The 18,740-nt window shown below is 44.5% G+C and overlaps 1 protein-coding gene across 1 annotated transcript in view; it reads left to right on the forward strand.

Moving 5' to 3' along the window:
* Positions 1-18,740, forward strand: part of LOC132349442 (serine/threonine-protein phosphatase 4 regulatory subunit 1-like) — a 65,420-nt gene that overhangs the window by 1,741 nt on the left and 44,939 nt on the right. Inside the window, 1 exon segment of the mRNA XM_059897823.1 lies at positions 17,578-17,710. Coding sequence (XP_059753806.1) covers positions 17,578-17,710 — 133 coding nt within the window.

Raw genomic sequence — 18,740 nt, forward strand, 5'->3', positions numbered from 1 at the left:
CATTTTGTTATTTCTAACAATTCTGTGCATTGGGTGATACAGAAGCTTCGTGTGTTCTCTTTGAACTCTGGGAAGGTAAGAAGGTCCAAAATGGCTTTCCTCACATGGCTCTTGGCCAGGAAATCTGCTGGGACTGCAGGTCAAGGCCTCAGTTCTCTTCCAGGAGCTTCTTCCACTTGGTTAGCTTGGGCTTCTCACAGCGTGGTGACGGCAGGCATTTGGACCTCTTTTGTGGCAGCTGGCTTCCTTTTGTCTTTTTCGTATATATGTACAAAAAGGAAGAGATTATATAGGAAAAAATAATTCTGATTTTACTTTGGCCCTGTTTGTACAAATATTGGGTGTTTGAGACTTGTAATAAAGAATGCCATGAATACTCTTTAGCAGACTGCTGAAGACTCGTCCCAGTAAGGAAGAACACCAGCATTATGGCTCTGAACACACCCATGCCATGGGTAGGGCAACTCTGGGAGCCTCCTGGGGCTTCTTTTTTTGAGCAGGGGTGGGGGCTTCAGGGTGCTGTTCCTATGAAATTACAATATAATTGGTTTGATTAATAGCCATGATAGGAGGGCCTGTCCCCACCCCCCAGTAATTTATGCAGCCCTGGGTCCCACCTTTGCACTTTACTGGGGTGGTATTTGGGAGGCATTATCATGCTGTGATTGATAGCAAGAACCCTGAGGTCCTGTAACCCACTTCCTGCCTTTAGCTGAGTCAGTGTGAGCAGATCAGTCACTCTGTTCACATTCTTCATCTGGAAAATGACGTAAGAATTGGAGATGCTTCATAGGACTGATATGAGGATTAGATGAAACGATACACATAAAACATTTTAGCCCAGTGCCTGGCATAGAGTATTATATTCAATGATTTTATTACTGTTATTATTTTAGCCATCATCATTATTGCTAGGCACTCGTATACGATTTTCTGATTCAGTGTTAAGGGCTGCTACTCTGTGAAGTAGGTGGGATTATTCCTGTTTTACAAATGATGAAACTGAGAATCAGAGAGGTTAACTAACTTATCCAGTATGGCACAGGTCATAAATGATAGAACTAGCAATCCAACTCTGTTCCTCTGAGTCTTGCTTTTTTTATTCCGTCACACAGATTGACCTCACAAATATTCTTAAGCTAATGGTAGGAGCATGGATGTTGGTTGGAGTGGTTCTCCGTCTGTTGTCCTTCTTGGGCATTTTTTGTCTAAACGATGGGATAACCGCTCCATTTAGGCTCTAAGTCACTTTGGGCAGGAACATAGGTCATCCTTTTTTATCACCCAGTGTCCTCCATAATCTAGGAGATCAATTAATGTCGTTACTGGTAGTGATAATGGATGAGGAGTCTTGTCCGATTTACTTTGTGATATCTTGATTAAATTGGCTAACTTCAAAAAGAAGCCATAATGAAAGGCTGCCTTGTCTTTTAAAATCATTCAGAGTCTTCGGGTCATTGCAGCACAGAAAAGATTTAATTTTAGTGAATTAGCTTGCTGAAGCAATCTAAATTCCTTCTCTTGAGAGCAGAAAGTATGTGGGATGGTCTGGCACAGTGGTCCCAGTGGTGGATTGCACGTAGAAGGTGGAGCTGGATGCGTCTGTGCCTCAGGGGCTTAAAGTCCTGTGACCGTCTGGGTTGCTTAAAGCAGGTGGAGGCTGAAGAGGTATTACTCCTGGTAAGGTTTGCTTGGCCAGTTGGAATTTAAGTGTGTGCCAGTGGTGGGTGAAAAAAAAGTGAGGGGAATCTGTTGCAGATATAAAGAGACCTAAGAGACCTATCAACAAAATACAATATGTGGTCATATTTGGATCCTTAGTTGAACAAATCAGCTATAAAAAGACATTATTGAGACAGTTGGGGAAAATTAAACTTGGGCTGGGTATTAGGTTATATTAAGAATCAGTATTAATTTTGTCAGATGCGATAGTGGTGTCACAGTTTTATTCAAAGGAGAAGGACCTTATCTAACAGAAACAAATAAGCATTTATGGGTGAAATGATTTAATGTATGAGGTCTGCTTTGAAAATGCTGCAACAAACAATAAATAATCAAAAAGTTGGGAAGAAGGATGAGTGGGAAAAATTGGCAGAATGTTTATACTTGTTGAAACTGGTTGCTAGGGGTGTGGGGTTTATTATACTATTCTGTTTTTGCATGTGTTTGAAAATTTCCTTAATAGAAAGTTTTTAAAAATGAGATGAAAGTTTCATATATGATCAAACGTCTACATGAAGAGTTTAAAGCTGGATTTCAATTCTGAAGTCAGCTGCCATGTTACTGTAAGATGCATTTAGCTTCAAAAGACAGACTTGGAGAATCTATTAGTATTTGGGGGACTGTGTATTTCTTTTCAAATGTTTAGTTTTTGAGGTATCTATGAAAGAAGTTGGAAGAAGGTATACTTCTTCCAACTTGATGTTGAAAAGGTAGGTGCCAACAAATAATATCTGGACCTTTGTTGAAAATGGGATTAGCTAAGTGAGAGGGATACAGATAGACTCTTTGAATCTTAATGCTAGAAGGAGTGGTGTATGTTCAAGCTTGAATAAAAGACATCCTCCAGAGCAGAATGCATTCCATTTCACCTGCCCACTTTGGTCCAGGTTTGTAAAAATGTTCTGCTTGAGGACCACAGCCAAGCAGAGAAAATAGATTAATTTTAGCCCCAAACCAAACCATTGAACCTTCTCTCTGAACTATTATATAAACTCAAATCAAAGATTGTCAATTTTTTTTTTAAAGTAAAGACCTCCCTGTCGAGTGGAATAGTTTGAACAGGAACTTGAATGTACTAATAGTTGGGAAATAGAACAAAATCCAGACATCAGACTATTCTCCAAGTCAGAGATGGGCAAATTTTTTTTTCTGTAAAGGATCAGATAGTAAACATTTTAGACTTTGCTGGCCAGAAGGCCTGCTATAACCACTCAAGTCTGCTACTGTAGCCTGGTAGCACTCACAGATATACATAAATGAATGAACATGGCTGTTTGCTAATAAAACTTTATTTACAAACACAGGGCTGGATTTGGCCCTCTGTTCTAAATCAAACTTGATTTCATTTTTCTTCCTTTTTTTGGGGGGGGGGGGATTTTTTTTCTTTTTTTAATTGAAGTGTAGTTGATTTACAATGTCGTGTTAGGCTCAGGTGTACAGCAAACTGATTCAGTTGTATATACATGTATTTATATTCTTTTATTATATATTTATTATATATATGTTCTTTTTTCAGATTCTTTTCCATTATAGGTTATTACAAGATATCGAGTATAGTTCCCTGTGCTCTACGGTAGGTCCTTGTTGGTTGGTTATCTATTTTATATTTAGTAGTGTGTATATGTTAATCCCAAGCTCCTAATTTCTCTCTCCCCCCTTTCCACTTTGATGTAACCATAAGCTTGTTTTTTATGCCTGTGAGTCTGTGAATCTGTTTTGTAAATAAGTTCATTTGTATCATATTTTTAGATTCCACAGATAAGTGGTATCATATATTTGTCTTTCTCTGAAACTTGATTTCATTCTGTCCGCACCCAGAAGTCTGTTGATTTAGCTGAGCCAACCTGAAAGGCTGCCTTTCCCACTGGGCTCAGTTTGAAGAGCTGACTTTGGCCGGCACAGTCCCTGCTTTGTTGAGGAGCCCTTGACAAGTTGTTCAGCCTTCACGTCTCCCTTTTCCTGTTGGTGTGTTGGGGATTAAAAGCATGTACCTATCTCCTCCCAACAGGATGAGGGTGAGCAAGGAACAGGAGAGTCAGCATGGTGTGGGCCGAGTCAACTGTGCTTCCCGGCTGATAATCGTAATGCATTTTACTTTTGTTGTTCTGTATTTTCCACTTCCTATGAGACAAACAGATGAACATCACAGATTCCCTGAAACTGTCTCTGTTTAAAAAGAGAGTTTTATATGGCTTTCTACCTCACAAATGAAGATTTTTTTAAGCAGAAATTTTACAACAAAACCTAGCTAATGAAAGAGAAAGTGGTTTTGAGCTTCAAAACACCACTTAGCCTTAACCCAGATGAGGAAAAAAAATAAGAGATGAGGGCAAGTGGTTGCTTACCCTGTTTGGAAAGGCATTCATCCAGGTAACAGATGTTCCTCCAGCTCCTCCCAGGCACCAGCCTGTGGGAGGCACTGGGGATAGAGGGATGAAGAAGCCCTGGGCTCCATCCCAGAGCTGCTCCCACCTGGAGGGAAGGTGCGCGTAGAGATGGCACAGATGGGAGGTGCCGGTTGAGTTGGGTCAGGCCAAGGAGGGCAGTGGGTGAGTGACCTCAGTGAGAACCTTTCCAGTGCAGCCAGTGGGCAGAAGCCAGGCCAGAATGAGTGGCATCGGGAAGTTGAGGATATGTTGCCTGTAGCTCAGTGGTCATGCATCGAGCACCCACTGTACTCCAGACACTAGCTGGCCACTGGGCATTTTGGGGAATGGTCATCGTTCTTGGGAGCTCCCAGTGTAGCCAGGAAAACAGACCCTTTTGAGAAGAAGCAGCTGGAGGGGTTGGAGGGGTTGAAGTCAGTTGCTTTTCTTCTTGGATAAGAGAGCCCAGAACACCTTTGTGTTATTTATATCTACTCCGGCAACCTTCAAAAAAAAAAAAAAGGATTTGGATGGCCCAACCGTTCCACTCCTGGTTACTTGCCCACAAAACGTGAACACATATTTTCAAAAAGACAGGGTCATAGTTGCACTATTCTTAATAGTCAAAAACTAGAACCCACCCAAATGTCCATCGTGAGTAAAATGGATTATAAATTGTGGTGATGTTCACACGATGGAAAACTATGCAGTTATAAGAGTGAATTATCTACAGCGTCACTTAGTAATATGGATGAACTTCACAAACATAGTGGTTGGTGAAAGAAGCCAGACACAAAAGGGTATAGATTGGATGATTCTGTTTACACAGAGTACGGAAACAAGCACAGCAATCTAGCTGATCTGATGTAGAAGGCAGGAGAGTGGTCTCCTTTGGGTAAGGCAGTAAGTGGGAGGGAGTGTGGGGGGCTTCTGGAGATGCCGGTTAAATTGTCTTTCTTGAGCTGAGGACTGGTTTCACAGGCATGTTCAGTTAAAAAGTTAGTCAAGTGGAACACTTTTTGTGCACTTTTCTGTGCGAATGGCATACTTCAGTTAAAAAAATAAGAATTGCTTTTTAAGATCAAGGCACAGGGGAGAGCATAACCATGGATGGGGGGAAGGAGTCCGTGCAAAGGGGGAGATGGCAGGGGGCAGGAGGGGAGGGTGATGGCGGGGTGATGACTGTGTAAGACAGGCATGGAACTCGGTGCATCCGCGGAGGAGTTTGCTTCTTTCCAGAAAGAGGAAGGCGACCTTCTTGGCAGTTTGGCCAAGGCGGTCATTAGAAAAGTGGTGTAATGTTGGCCAGCATTGCTTGATTGTCTCAAATACTTTGAACAGTAGGAAAATACACACACATACACTCACCCCAGGGGCTGTGGGTTTTGTTTTGCAACCTTTTTTTCCTTTTCGAATCTGCCTCAAGTCTGAGTGGAGAAGTCGCTGCATTTTTCAGTAGTGCTCTTCCATCCATCAGACTGAGTAGAGTCTGGCCCCCTCACCCACACCTCCTCCAGCTCTGTCCCCAGCTGGGTGGGTTGGCAGGAAAATTGAGATGTATAATATCACAGTGGAGCCCACGAGTGGCTTGGAGCTGCAGAGTGCTTGCCTATCAGGGAACCCGAGTCAGTGTTTCCCGTTGACCGTCAGTGTAAAAGTCAGAGTCATAAATAATGACGGTTTTTGGAAGCTGTGATTAAAGCCACAAATCAAAGAGGAATTTCCATGTATGCATGGTATAGAAAGGACGGCTGCTCGTGAGCTGGGTTGGTCTTTTCAGCCAGCCCACTGCGTAGTGCTAGTAATAGCCATCAGTAGCCCTCGAAGATTTGCTATACAAAACATTATGCACTGGACCCATCCGCTCATACAGGAGCTAATAAATCATCGTGGGTCTCATTAGAGAGTGGCGTTTATACGGAGAAGGTTTGCCTGCACAGCTTGCCATTGATGTTTAGTGAAGTCAACAAAGACCTGCCGTGTGCAGGGGTCAGATCCACCTTCCGCCCCCCGCCCCCCCAAAGTCAGTGAAGAAGCAAGAACGTTCTTTATCTTTCACGTGGGTTGGGTTTGTCTGGTGTAGCTTTTAGAAATAGTCCCAATTTAAGAATCTGCATTAGTATTTATAAGCCTGTTAGCAAGAAGGATGAAGCCACTTTAAATAATACATTAATGGATGGTTTACTCTAGTTTCCCCCCAAATCATATAAGGCCTTGCAGAGACTTAGTTATTGTTCATCGAAGAGTGGCTAATGAGAAGCGCTAAGAATTATCAATTACATAAGTTCTACATTAATACAGTTTTCTCTCTCTCTCTCTCTTTTTTTTTTAAGTACACATTTTGCAAATAAGGCTAGACTCCTTCTCAGCCCCCATCAACCAATCTTCTAACATTTTGAAGGGGACACAGACAGTGGGTCACATCTGTCATGTTTTCTCCCAACCAACGTCCCCTAGTGCTGTGTTAGAGACAGAATATTGGATCGTATGGATAATTGGGCTGGCCCAGGGTGGCGTATCTCACACAGAGTTATAGTGACAGGATGACATGTTGAATGGAGAATCGTAAATATTGGGAATGCCTGGAGAACGGATTCTTAATGAAAATGCTTGCCGGGATAGACGTGCTCTAACATTCTGCCTCCGTCTCTACCTCTGTTCATGTCTGGGCCAATAAAGTTATCTCATTGGACATGTTTTATTGTGTTTATTTTTTCTCACCTTTCCACTTCAGACCAGTTCTGGGCTGGCTGCTCAGCTAGGGCTTGGTGGCTTCGTGAGAAATCTCTGGCTTCCCGAACCCCTCAAAGGCAGCAGACAGCCAGTGTACTTTCCTCTGCCGTGTTCTTCCCTTCATCTGGAATGTTCTTTTTCCCTTTCCCAGATCCTCTCTCTCTTCCTGTGTGGTAAACTCCTACTCGATCTTCAAGGCCCAACTCAAATATCACTGCTGTTTTAGGGAAGCATCTCCCATCACCTCCTTCCTCCTCCAAGCAGAGCTGGTCTCCTCCCTGGCTTGTTTACACCTGTACCCTATGGCTCTTGCCACCGGGGTATTGTGGGTTGTTATGTGTGGGAAGATCTTTGTTCCCTTGGGAGCTTTTGGAGTCTGGGGACCATGCCTTTGTCATCTCTGAACCGCCAGTACTCTTGTCGAATGTTGAATCATGGTTTACTGTCGTCACCTCAAATTAACCATGGTGGGTGGGGAGAGGACGTTTGTGATGGGTTTGCTGTTAACACGCCTTCTGTTTTTTGTACGAGCTCTTCTGATCCTTTTTGTGATGCAGAATGACCTGTAAAATTTCTTTTCTTTCTCTCTTTTTATTAGATCGTATCTATTGTACTTTGAACCTGTAAAGCACATTCACCTAACATTATACTTAAAGCGTTAATTCATACTTAGCCTGGTTTAAGACAGGTTGGTGTCTTGTGAAAAGCACTGACACACGGGCACGTGCTCAGGGTCCCCTGTGTGTTTTCGCCAGAGCAACCTCATCCAACTTATTTTGCGCCCCAGCCTGTTTTATTTATTTTTTATTTTTATTTTTTTATGTATTTTTTTGGCTGCGTTGGGTCTTCGTTGCTGCACGCGGGCTTTTCTCTAGTTGTGGTGAGCGGGGGCCACTCTTCGTTGCGGGGCGCGGGCTTCTCATTGCGGTGGCTTCTGTTGTTGTGGAGCACGGGTTCTAGGCGCGCGGGCTTCAGTAGTTGTGGCTCGCGGGCTCAGTAGTTGTGGCTCAAGGGCTCTAGAGCGCAGGCTCAGTGGTTGTGGCGCACGGGCTTAGTTGCTCCGCGGCACGTGGGATCTTCCCGGACCAGGGCTCGAAACCGTGTCCCCTGCATTGGCAGGCTGATTCTTAACCACTGTGCCACCAGGGAAGCCCCCCCAGCCTGTTTTAGATGATGACTGTACTGACAGTGTGCATTATGTTTGGTAGGTAACCCTTGAGTAACCAGTTAGTGTTGAGGAGGATCTGGGAAAGGGAAAGACGTTTTTCCCCCCACGGTTGTGGCTTCCAGAAACACAGTTAATGAGGAAAGAGGTTTTTGTCTGTTCACTTGTTTTTTACTTAGTCGCCTAGCGTCAGGGTCAAAGGATAATAATTCTGTTGTACTTTGTAAACTGATCAGTAGCTCACTGAAGTAGAGCCAGCCTCATCTTCGGTTGGGTGAGCTTAAGGCTACTGCTTCAGGACCACTCTGGTTTTGGTTGGATGGAGGTGAGCTTTATATCTCTTAGCTGGTTAGCTGGGTTTTCTAACTTGGACCATCCCCCTGGAGGGGAGGCAGCAACCACAGCCGCTGCCTGAGATGCCCCAGAGCCACAGGCTCGTGGACCCTACGGTTCGGGGAACATGTGGACACGTGGGTGTGCAGCTGGGGATGGGGGGCTGAGCACAAGGTGTGGCAGGAGGGGGCCCCTACCCCTACAAGTCAAATGGCACTTCTCAGCCTTTCCCGTGCTGGTCTTTGTTAGCTTTAAATTATTAGTCATTTTTGGTAAACGGTCAGTGATGTCCTGTGCACACTTGCCAGTGAAGCTCATACGTGGCAGAAACTTAGAAAGCAGCTGCTGCCAAAAGTCCATCATCGCGGAGACAGCAAATGAAGCCGATCGTGATCAGTATTGTTTTTAAAATATTTCAAGTGAGCCAAGAAGGCTTGAAGGTATTAGAGACTATTTTCTTAAGAAGGCTTTGCTTTTCTGTATTATATTAAGCTTTCTTGAGTGGAGTAGGTAACTTTTTTTTTTCAAATGTAAGAAAATATAATGAAAAAATTTGAACAAGGCATTATTCATACCCTACTTCATATTTTATTTCTAGCTTGAATGCTTAAGATTCCTGATGTTTGTGGATGACCTGGACTTGTGGCTCCTCAGGGTAATCGACTGCTCCTGATATCACCGTGTCCATAGACCTTTGTTCCTCATTCCGTGAACAGTTGCCTGTTTGCCCTCTTAGCGGTGGCTAGAAATGTAAATTCTAGAAAATTCTTTCTGGGAGCAGGAGTCATTTTATGTGTTACTGCCACTGTCAGGCATAGCAAGCTAGCTTGACAGATCTTTACCATTTATTCATTCATTCATTCAGCAGCTTTTACTGATTGCCTGCTGTGTGCCAGGCATATCAAGGAGTCAGTAAAAGAGTTTTGCCCTGGGTGCAATGGTGGAGGATTGGGGGGTGGACCCAGCTGATAAACAGTAGATGTGGGAAGAAAACGTTCTGTGTGTCAGAAGGTGATACATTCACTGGAAAAACAGAAAAGTAGATCAGGGTACGGTGGGGTGTAGGTGGGAGGCATGCGATTTGAAAATCAGGTGGTCAGGGTGGACCTCATTGAGAGGATGAGTGAGCAAAGCTTTTACTGAGAAGAAGGAAGTTATCAAAGAGGACATCTTGGGGAGCAGACTTCTAGGCAGAGGGAAGTGCTGGGCTGTGTGATGGCCCTCAGCCAGGGACGTGACCGGGGTCATGGGGAAACAGCAAGGAGCTGCGTGGCTGGAGGAGAGGGCAGGGGGGTGGGAGATGAGGTCAGAGAGGCCAAGGGGGGCCAGGTCATTCCTGCTGACATGAAGCCCCTTCCCTTATGGGACCATCCACTCACCAGGGGCTGCTCAGGTAGCACCTGGCTTTTATTTTCACAGTGGTTCTCAGCTGGGGACCTGTGGCAGTGTCTGGAGACGTTTTTGATTTTCACAAAGTGGGGAGAGGATGCTTCTGGCATCCAGTGAGTTGAGGCCAGGAAGGCTGCGGAACGTCCTGTAACGCACAGAACAGCCCCGCGTCGGAGAATGATCACACCAATCACGCTGAGGCTGAGAAACCCTGCTCTGTTATTATATGGTTCATCAGCTGTTGATTGATTTAGTTTGTCTTTGAAGACTTAATAAAAAAAAACAACATTAAAATGTCATGAGAAGAGGTTATTAATCATGGTATCTGTTCAGACTACTGTCAGAGTTGATGTTGAAGATAATGCTGGCTGTTTTCATTCCCTTTGTGGCAAGGGGCTCCAAATCTGCCTTGCATGTACATTTTAGTAAACTCTGGTGCTTTTATGGAGTAGTTCAAAAAATTTAATACATCATTTACAAGTAAATAGTAATAGTCTCACTGATAATCTCATCAATTTGGATTCAAGTGGGATTTTGAAAGGGGCCAGGATATTGATCCACACAAAGGACGATGTTTACCTATATTTGGAATTTGGAGTAAAAGACACTATTATTCACATATGAATGTGATGCTGTTAGTGGGGAATATTGTCCTTGGATTATACCAATCCAGTATTTTTTAGAAGTCTGTCATTTGTGTACCGCTTTTCCTATTTCTGCTGTATCTATATATCACCTGTATTTTTCTTTGTATCAATTTCTTTTATTTAAACACATTTTGGGGAACTTGTATGAATTGCTCAACATGAAACTTAACCAAAATATCATAAGACAGAAGTAAAATAACATGATAAAATTCTAGGTAGACACAGTTGTCTGCTAAGTATTCTGAGTGCGAGCCCTTCTCTGTATTCGAAAGGAAGATGAACCAGTTTTAGGGAAGTGTTGAAGACACACTAGTCGAAACGAAACTTTCCTTGATTAATCAGAGAATTGAGAAGAGAATAACATTCCCACTGTGTGGTTTAGTGATATTTAATATCCCTTCCCTGTGCCACACTGGAGGACGTGCCGTCCTGAGCTGTCCGTAGTGAGGCCAGGTGACGGCTGTGCATTTGCAGCCTCACTGGTGAGGTCAGAGCTGCAGTTGGAGAGTATGTGACGGACCAGGGATGTAAAGGAGGCCAGTCCTCTTTGGCTCTGATTGGCCGCCAGCGGTCTATTAATGCAGAACTCTCCCAGAGAGGTAACCGTGCGATAATCTGGTTCTTTGTTCTGTACAGGACTAAAACTGTAATTCCACTTCTTAAAACAAAACGAAAATCCCTGTAATTCAGATTTCTTACTATTTCCAGTGAATTTTACACGTCTTTCTTCCCTCTGCCCCTCTTTACCTACTTAATATGAATTACCAAAATTTAATTCTACTATATTCACCGTTAGGATGGTGGAATACTTTTGATGAACTCATGCGCTTTATAGTGGATGTTGAAATGTATTCATTTTATCGTAGCAGTTATGTGATAGTTTTGACCTGCGTTCTGTCCTGAAACTAAGACCTCTCATTTTTGCAAGCAGAGGCGAATGAATTAATGTCTTGGTTTCTTGATAACTCGCTGTGCGTGCGGCTCCAGGTGGCTTTAGGCTAGTTGCTGCGCCTCATGTTTCTTTTGGTGGAAGCTCGATTTTCTCAGCTTCTCAGGGGCTGTTAGACTCTCATGAATTAAATCCAGGTAGTCAAAGTCTTGGGAGACTGACTTCTACAGAAACTGCTATGTATTAAGTGTAGGCTATGTACCAGGCATTATGTGACGTGGTCCCAGGGCATAAGGGCCTCCAAGTCTAGCCGTGGAGACAGAAGCAGTCTACTTAGAGTTAATAATGGACCACTGTACGTAAGATGTTGAAAACTGACAACTGTATAGTTCCATTTCTTACCCTCCTACTTTATGTTGCCGTTCTTATTGCATAGTACATCTACGTGCTATAAATTCTCCAATACGAAGTTATAAGTTTTGATTTGTATTGCTTTAAATCATTGTGTGTATTTTGAAGAAATGAGGAGGAAAAATAGTTTTTAAAACATCTACCCACATGTTTACTGTTTCCAATGCTTTTGATTCCTTTTGAAGGTAAAGTTTCCAAGTGGTACCACTCCTCTTCAGCCTGTAGGACTTCATCGAGCATTTCTTGCAGTCCACATTTGCTGGCAATGTTTAAAAGGGTGTGTTAAAAAATAAATTCTTAGTGTGTGTGCTTTTTTGGTTTCTTTTTAGTCTGACAGTGTCTTTCATTCATCTTTCTCCCTGAAAGATATTTCACTGGATGTCAAGTTCTGGATTGACGTTTTTTCTTTCAGTCTTTTAAAGGTGTGCTTCCACGGTCTTCTGCTTCCACTATTTCTGGTGAGGAGTCAGGGGACATTCAAATCATTACTCCTTGTACGTAATTTTTGTTTTTCTTTGCTGCTTTCAAGATTCTCTTTGGTAATCAGCAGTTTGACTGTGATGTGTCTAAGTGTGGTTTTCTGTGTACCCTTGACTCTTGAAGAACTTGAACTTGAACTGTGCAGGCCCACTTATATACAGGTCTTTTTTCAGTAAGAAATACTTCAGTGCTACATGGTCTGTGGTTGGTTGAATCTGTGGATGCATAGGAACCATGCATTTGGAGGACGGACTATAAGTTATACTTGGATTAACCCCGGTGTGGTTCAAGGGCCAACTGTATTTATCTTCTTGAGGTTTGCTGAGACCCTTGATTTTAAATATTTGTTTCTTTCACTGAGTTTGGGGAATTTTTGGCCATTGTTTTGTCATCTCCATTCTGTTAAGTCTGCTCAGTGGATTTTTAAATTTCAGATATTGTTTCAATTTTAGAATTTTTATTTCGTGTCTTTTTATAGTTAACATTTCTTTGCTGAGATTTCTTATCTTTTCACTCATTATAGGCATGTTTTCTTTTATATCCATAAGCATTTTATAATAGTTGTTTTAAAATCCTTGTCTGTAATTCCAGAATTTGGATGCTTTCAATATGCTTTGATGTTTTCTCTTTTAGCTAGTTCAAGTTTTCTGTTTACTGAGTAATTTTGGAGTGTAACCTGGATATAGTGAATATCATGTGCTGTAAAAATCTCTGAATTCTTCTATATGCCTCCAAAGAGTGTGGATTTCTTTGTTCTGTTTTGTTTTATTTCAGTAGGCATTTAAATTGAGGTCCAGCTGTTCCCACTGTCTTTCCTGTAGTGGATAGCACCCCAAATCTCATTTCAGTTCTCCTAGCCTCAGCTATGCTGGAGTTTACCACACAGGGGCATGGTTTAGGGGTCAACCAGAGTTTGGGCTGAGTTTAATACGAGGGCTTCCCCTCGTATCCCCCCCCCGACCCCAGCAATACACTTTCTAGTTGCTGTGGTTGCCCTGAACTCTGGGGGGGGGGGGTGGTGGGTAGAAGCATAAACAATACCAGTGACATAATGAGCTCAGTGGCTTAGCCATAGAACAGCAGCAGCTGATGTTTCTAAAGCGCTTATGTGTGTTGCATGCTGTATAGCTATATCTATCTGTCCATCTACTGTCATTTAACCTACCCTACAACAGTCACCTGAGGTAGGCATCCATTTTACTAGAGTGAGAAACTGAGAATCAGAGAGGTGAGATATTTACCTGGAGTAGGTACCTTCTAAGAGGCAGAGCTGGATTTCACAACCAGCTATTTCAACTCATACATTATGCCTCTGACATCTTTTAAGTGAGAGGTCTGGGGTTTAATCTTTGATTTTTCTCCATTTTCTTTAGATGCTTTTCTTTGCCATTGGTGTTCTACAGTGCTTCTAAGTATGGATTTGTTATTAATCATTCAGTTCAGGATTTGTACTTCTTCAAATTAAGTATTCATCTTTTATATTCTGGAAAATTGTTAGCCATTATCTCTTTGAATATTGCATCTTCCTATTTTCACTAATCCCTCCTGGAATTCCTACTGGACTTATCTTAGACCTTAGCATTCCATTCTTCATGTGCCTCAATTGCTGTCCCGTATTTTCCAACTCTTTAGTTCTCTGTGCAGTGTTCTGGGTGATTTGTCAGATCAATCTTCCAGCTCACTAACTCTCTCTTGAGCTGTGTCGAAACTGCTATTTAAGCCAGCTACTGAATTTTTAATTAAATTGTCTCTGTTTTTCATTTCTGCTTGGTTCTTTTTCAAATATGCCTGTTCCTCCCACCCTGCACTCTCCTCTTTTTTCATTATGATATCTACTTTAAAAATCCTATTCATTCTATGCATAATTATTTGACAGTGTACTTCAGATTTTTTCTAATATCTCTAATCTTGGGGTGCAAATTCTCATTTGTTGTGTCTGTTAACCCTTCCTCTTGATGGTTTGTAACCATGTATAGTTGGAAATTTTTTATTGCATATTTATCTTCAGCAGGGATTGTTTTATGAAGGTGCATGCTTATTGGATCGTAAGTCTCTTTTGAACAGCTTGTTTGCTTCAGCAGGGATGCCTGCAATTGGAATAAATCTGGACAGTGGTCCTCCCAGTTGCTCAGTGTGAGGCGCCTACACTTCGCAAGTCGTGTAAATCTGGTCTCTACACCCATAGGTCATGCAAGGCTGTGGTTCTGATTTCTCAGGGGTGACTGTCCTTTACCCTACTCCCACCTTAACTGTAACCCCCTTTCCACAATTGGCTTATATTGGGGGCTTGGTTTCAAATTCACCACCCATATTTTTTATCCCCGTATAAGCATCAGAAATCTAGTGCCTTAGCCCTACCTGTATGTAGGTCTTAAATGTTGGCCATAGGGTGTCAACTTCTGCTAAAGCAGTTGTTTCCTAGCAACGCACAAGTGGTTTATCTTCCGGGGGCTGCTGTGCTGATCTCCGCTGTGCTGATCTCTGCGGCTCCCTCCCCTCCCCTGGCCTCCTCACGCTTCCTGCTCTGCAGCTGAGAACCCTCTAGGCGGTCAGCTGCTGCCGCCTCAGGGCTCTACTTGTTTGTGACAAGGAGAGATCTTCTCTGGGACATCCTAGTGCTGGGCTGCTTGTTGTCTAGTGCCTGGAAACTTTTGTTTCATTGATATTTTTCCTGGTTTTCTAGTTGTGTAAACCTTGCAGGTCTTTTCCCTTCTCGGCTGGAAACAGAAGTCTCTCTTGCCTTCCTTCAGTTGCCTTGGCGGCCATAACCCTTGCCTTTGGCTTTGTTGTGCTTTCAGCCTTCATCTCAGTAGGTCTTTCTGCACATCTCTTGAAAGAGCGCTGGGCCGGAATGCAGAACATTTAGGTTCTAAGAATTCCAGGTTTTGCTGCTGGCTTTGGGGGCTCTGAATAGAAAATGAGGGAATTTATCAAGGCATGTGCTAAGGTTCCTTCTTGCTTCTTTATGATTTTATATTATAACATTCTTTTTTTTTTTTTAAATTCAGTATTTTCATTCATTTAAGTTTCTTTTGGTGTTCCTTCACGGCACTACTTTTTACTGAGCACCTGTTACTTGTCAGGTACTATACTGGGTGCTGAGGTTACAGCCCCTCCGTGCAGCGGGCAGAGCTGCTGGGAGACAGACACGAGCAGCCACAAAAGCTGGTGCCAGCACCTCTGTGGCGGCGTCAGGACGGGAGAGCCACAGCTCCAGGAGAGGCTGTAACCAGGGACTGGCCTTCCCCCAAAGGTCAGGGAAAGGCTCTTTTGGACGCTGACACCCAGGCTGGGGTAGGGCGTAGCGATTAAGGAGTGATAGTGTCCCAGGCAGTGGGAACAGCACGTACAAAATCATCGAGATGAAGGCTTTTGGTGTGTCTGAAGAACTAAGGGAATGAACGCCACTGTGGCTGAATCCCGGGCAGGGAGGAGGGAGGGACTTCTCTGAAAATTAAAATTAAAATTTCGGCTTCCTTTCTGGCAGTACAGCATAGTGCAACATCTAGAGTCCGACTCTTTGTGTTCAGATTCTGACTCTGCCACTCTGTAGCTGCGTGACCTTCGGCAACCTTCTTAACCTCTCTGAGCTTCAATTCCCTTAACGGAAACATGGGCTAATGTGGTTATTGTCAGGGTTTAGTGAACTACTGCTATACAGAAAGCTCTTAGCACAGTTCCTGGCCTATAGGAAGTAACCAATAAAGTTTAGTTATTATCCAATATTTTATGGCTTATGGCTTTTATTTCCATGTATATAGTTAGTGTAGTTTTCTATAGTTAGTGTAGTAGAATCATTAATGTTCTCTAATAACAATTATTCTTTTGTAGAATGAATTGCTAAGTTCTTTAGGTCTCTGATAAGCAGAGTTCTTTGAAGAAATATTTTCTGTTACTTTAAAACAGGAGTTCTTAACCCATGAAGTACACGGTTGGGCCTCAGAGGATATTTTGAAACCTGATCCTTATGAAAAGTTGTATGTGTGAAAAGGGCATGTATGTCTGTGGACGTCATCAGGTCCCAGAGCTGTCTGTTTTGAACTCGGTGTTCTAAAGCCCACTCCAGGCCGGGCCCGCAGTGCTGCGTGACCGTCTGTGGGTTGGAGGTTGCATGTTCTTCCTGGGTCCCGAAAGGTACTGAGAATAGCCCATGCCACGGGACTGTGGTTAGGGGCCTGGTGCTCCCAGGAGGGACCCTGCAGGACAATGACGTCGTTGATCGTGGCACACACATTTGTTTCTACAAACGTCTAATTCTGTGTTAGAATTCTCTGGGTAACTGTTATACAGTGTACATTTTTAATAGGCTCTAATTACTAGCCTAAAAGAATTCGTTGAGAAAAAAAATGTGGTTAATGTTTCAAAGAAGAGTAAGCACCTAGGCGCAAACTTGTCATCTCTTGTTTTCAGCTGTTATCAGTTACTGCCTAAATTAACCGTGGTTTTTCTATCTGCCACATAGGAACCCTCTGCTTTTTTGCAGTAGTGCTTCTCGCCCAGCTATTGCAGTGCAGGGGGTAGGAGGGAGGCCTTTCCACCCCTGACGCGTGGGTGCGTAGAGGGTGGTGGCCAGGGTCAAGGCCAGATCATGAGGGGCCAGATCCCGCTGGTCTTGCCATGCACGAACTCCCTTGTTCCCACATCTGGACCGGGCAAGGGTAGGGTTTTGTATGCACCCTACATGTTAGAATATGGGAGCATAGACAGGTTAAGTCACTTACTCTGGTCACGCAGCTAACACATAGAAGTTGGGGGATTCATTCCCTTCCAGGGACGTTTGGCGTTACGTTGGAGGGAGGGGATGGCTGCCCTCGGTTGGGGGTACGGGGGAGAGCAGGCTTGGAGAGGAAGAGGCAGCATGACAGCTGGCTCCTGTTTGGCCAGAGTGAGTTGGAGGCACCCGTTAGACATCCACGTGGAGGGGTCAGGTTGGGTGTTGCCAGGCCAGGGCTGAGGGTTGATGGGACTCGCTGTCACGGAGTGGGTGAAGCTGCATAGTGAGGACATTTAGGCCAAGACAAGATACGGCGCTGAGGACTTGCCATCAGATCCTTGCTCAAGGGTCAAACTTCTTTTTCTTTCGACCGTTTTCAATGTGTTCGCTTAGAGCTCCGTGGCCAGTTTTCATAGGGGCGAGCGCTTTGTTCACTTGCTTCCCAGATGGCGGAGAGGGTCTTATCCACGGTGGTGAGAGTGCATCAGACCGGCAGCCCTGAAGGGAGGGCGTTTGGCCCTTCTCGAAGGCTCTGGTCTCATCACGCTTCCCTTGGTTTATAAACCCGCCCCCTGCATTTTCCACGCGTTGTCAAGTCTGCGGTACTCAGGGGCTTCAGCCGGGAGGGGCTGCGAGAGTAGAAGGCGTGCGACCGGCTCCGTCTTGCCAGGTGTGACCCGTCCCAGCTGGTGCGCACTTACGAGTGTGGTTCCCCTCTTCCCCTCTAGATGGATCTGAGGACTACGGTCCCTTGTGCGACGGCATGAGGGTGACAGCCTTCTTGGACGTTCTGGGCCAGGACAACCTGCCTGCACTTGCTCGCCTGGAGAAGTACACTTTCAGCGGCAGCATCTTCAACCGGTAAGCTGTGCCTGGCCTGCGTACGGTTAAGGGGCCACTGGCGGCCACCCGTCTGTGACAGCCTTGCAGGATGCGTGGAGGAGGTGGGATACGGGCTGTTCCCTGGATGCTGGGAGTCTGCCTGAACAGCACTGCCTTATTAGGCTTTCCCATTATTCTTGTTGCTGTTTTACTGGCCACCCGGTAAGCCAGGAAGGAGACGGTGGTGAAATTTAATGGGATTTAAATAATTAGGATTGCTAACTGGCTTTCCTTCACATGTACGGTGCTCAGAAAAGTAAAACGTGTCCCGCGATTGAGAAGCATGGGTCGGTGCGTTGCGCGCCCGTCTTGTGTCTTGATGGCACTGGGCTTCAGGGACCTTTGTGCCACTTGTCCTGCACATTCTGCGGTCACTGCTCATGGTGCTGGCAGGACCCTCCTCCGGGCTCAGCCCGCGCCTCTTCCCTTCAGCAGACGACCGTGACTCTTCCTTCAGGAGGAGAGCAGAGACTAAGGCATCCCTTTCAGTTCCCAATCCGCCCAAACCTGCATCTGCCGGCACTTCCCTCCTCCCTCAGAGGAGGAGGCGCTCTCTCGTCTCCCTCCGTCTTCTGTCTCTCCCTTGTCACCCCTTCTACGGGCCCTTTCCTTCCACTTAAAAACCCCCTCTCACCCTGACAGTCCTGTGGGCTCTACCCGGCCCGGCCCGCCCCGCATCCCTTCCCTGAAGGACAGGTTCTGTTAAGACCGGTTCCTACTCACTGTCTATTCTTACTACTCCTTTAAAAAATTATAGTCTCTGCTTTTACATCTGTTAACTCATAGAAGGCTCGCAGCAAGTGCTGCTGAGCGAGCCCCATTATTATCCCTGATCTACCGCTGGGGAAGTGAGGGTACTGTGAGTGGCGTCTTTTAATGAGCCGCTCTTCATTGAGACATGTAGTCCACAATTTAGCAGCTTTCTCTTTTAGGGTCTCTGCTTTTCATGTCCTGTGTAAGAGACGTCTGCCTCCCCCCAGGCCACTAGCGTATTTTCTTACACCGTCTT

The sequence above is a fragment of the Balaenoptera ricei genome, chromosome 15 (assembly GCF_028023285.1).
Source record: "Balaenoptera ricei isolate mBalRic1 chromosome 15, mBalRic1.hap2, whole genome shotgun sequence".
NCBI lineage: Eukaryota > Metazoa > Chordata > Mammalia > Artiodactyla > Balaenopteridae > Balaenoptera > Balaenoptera ricei.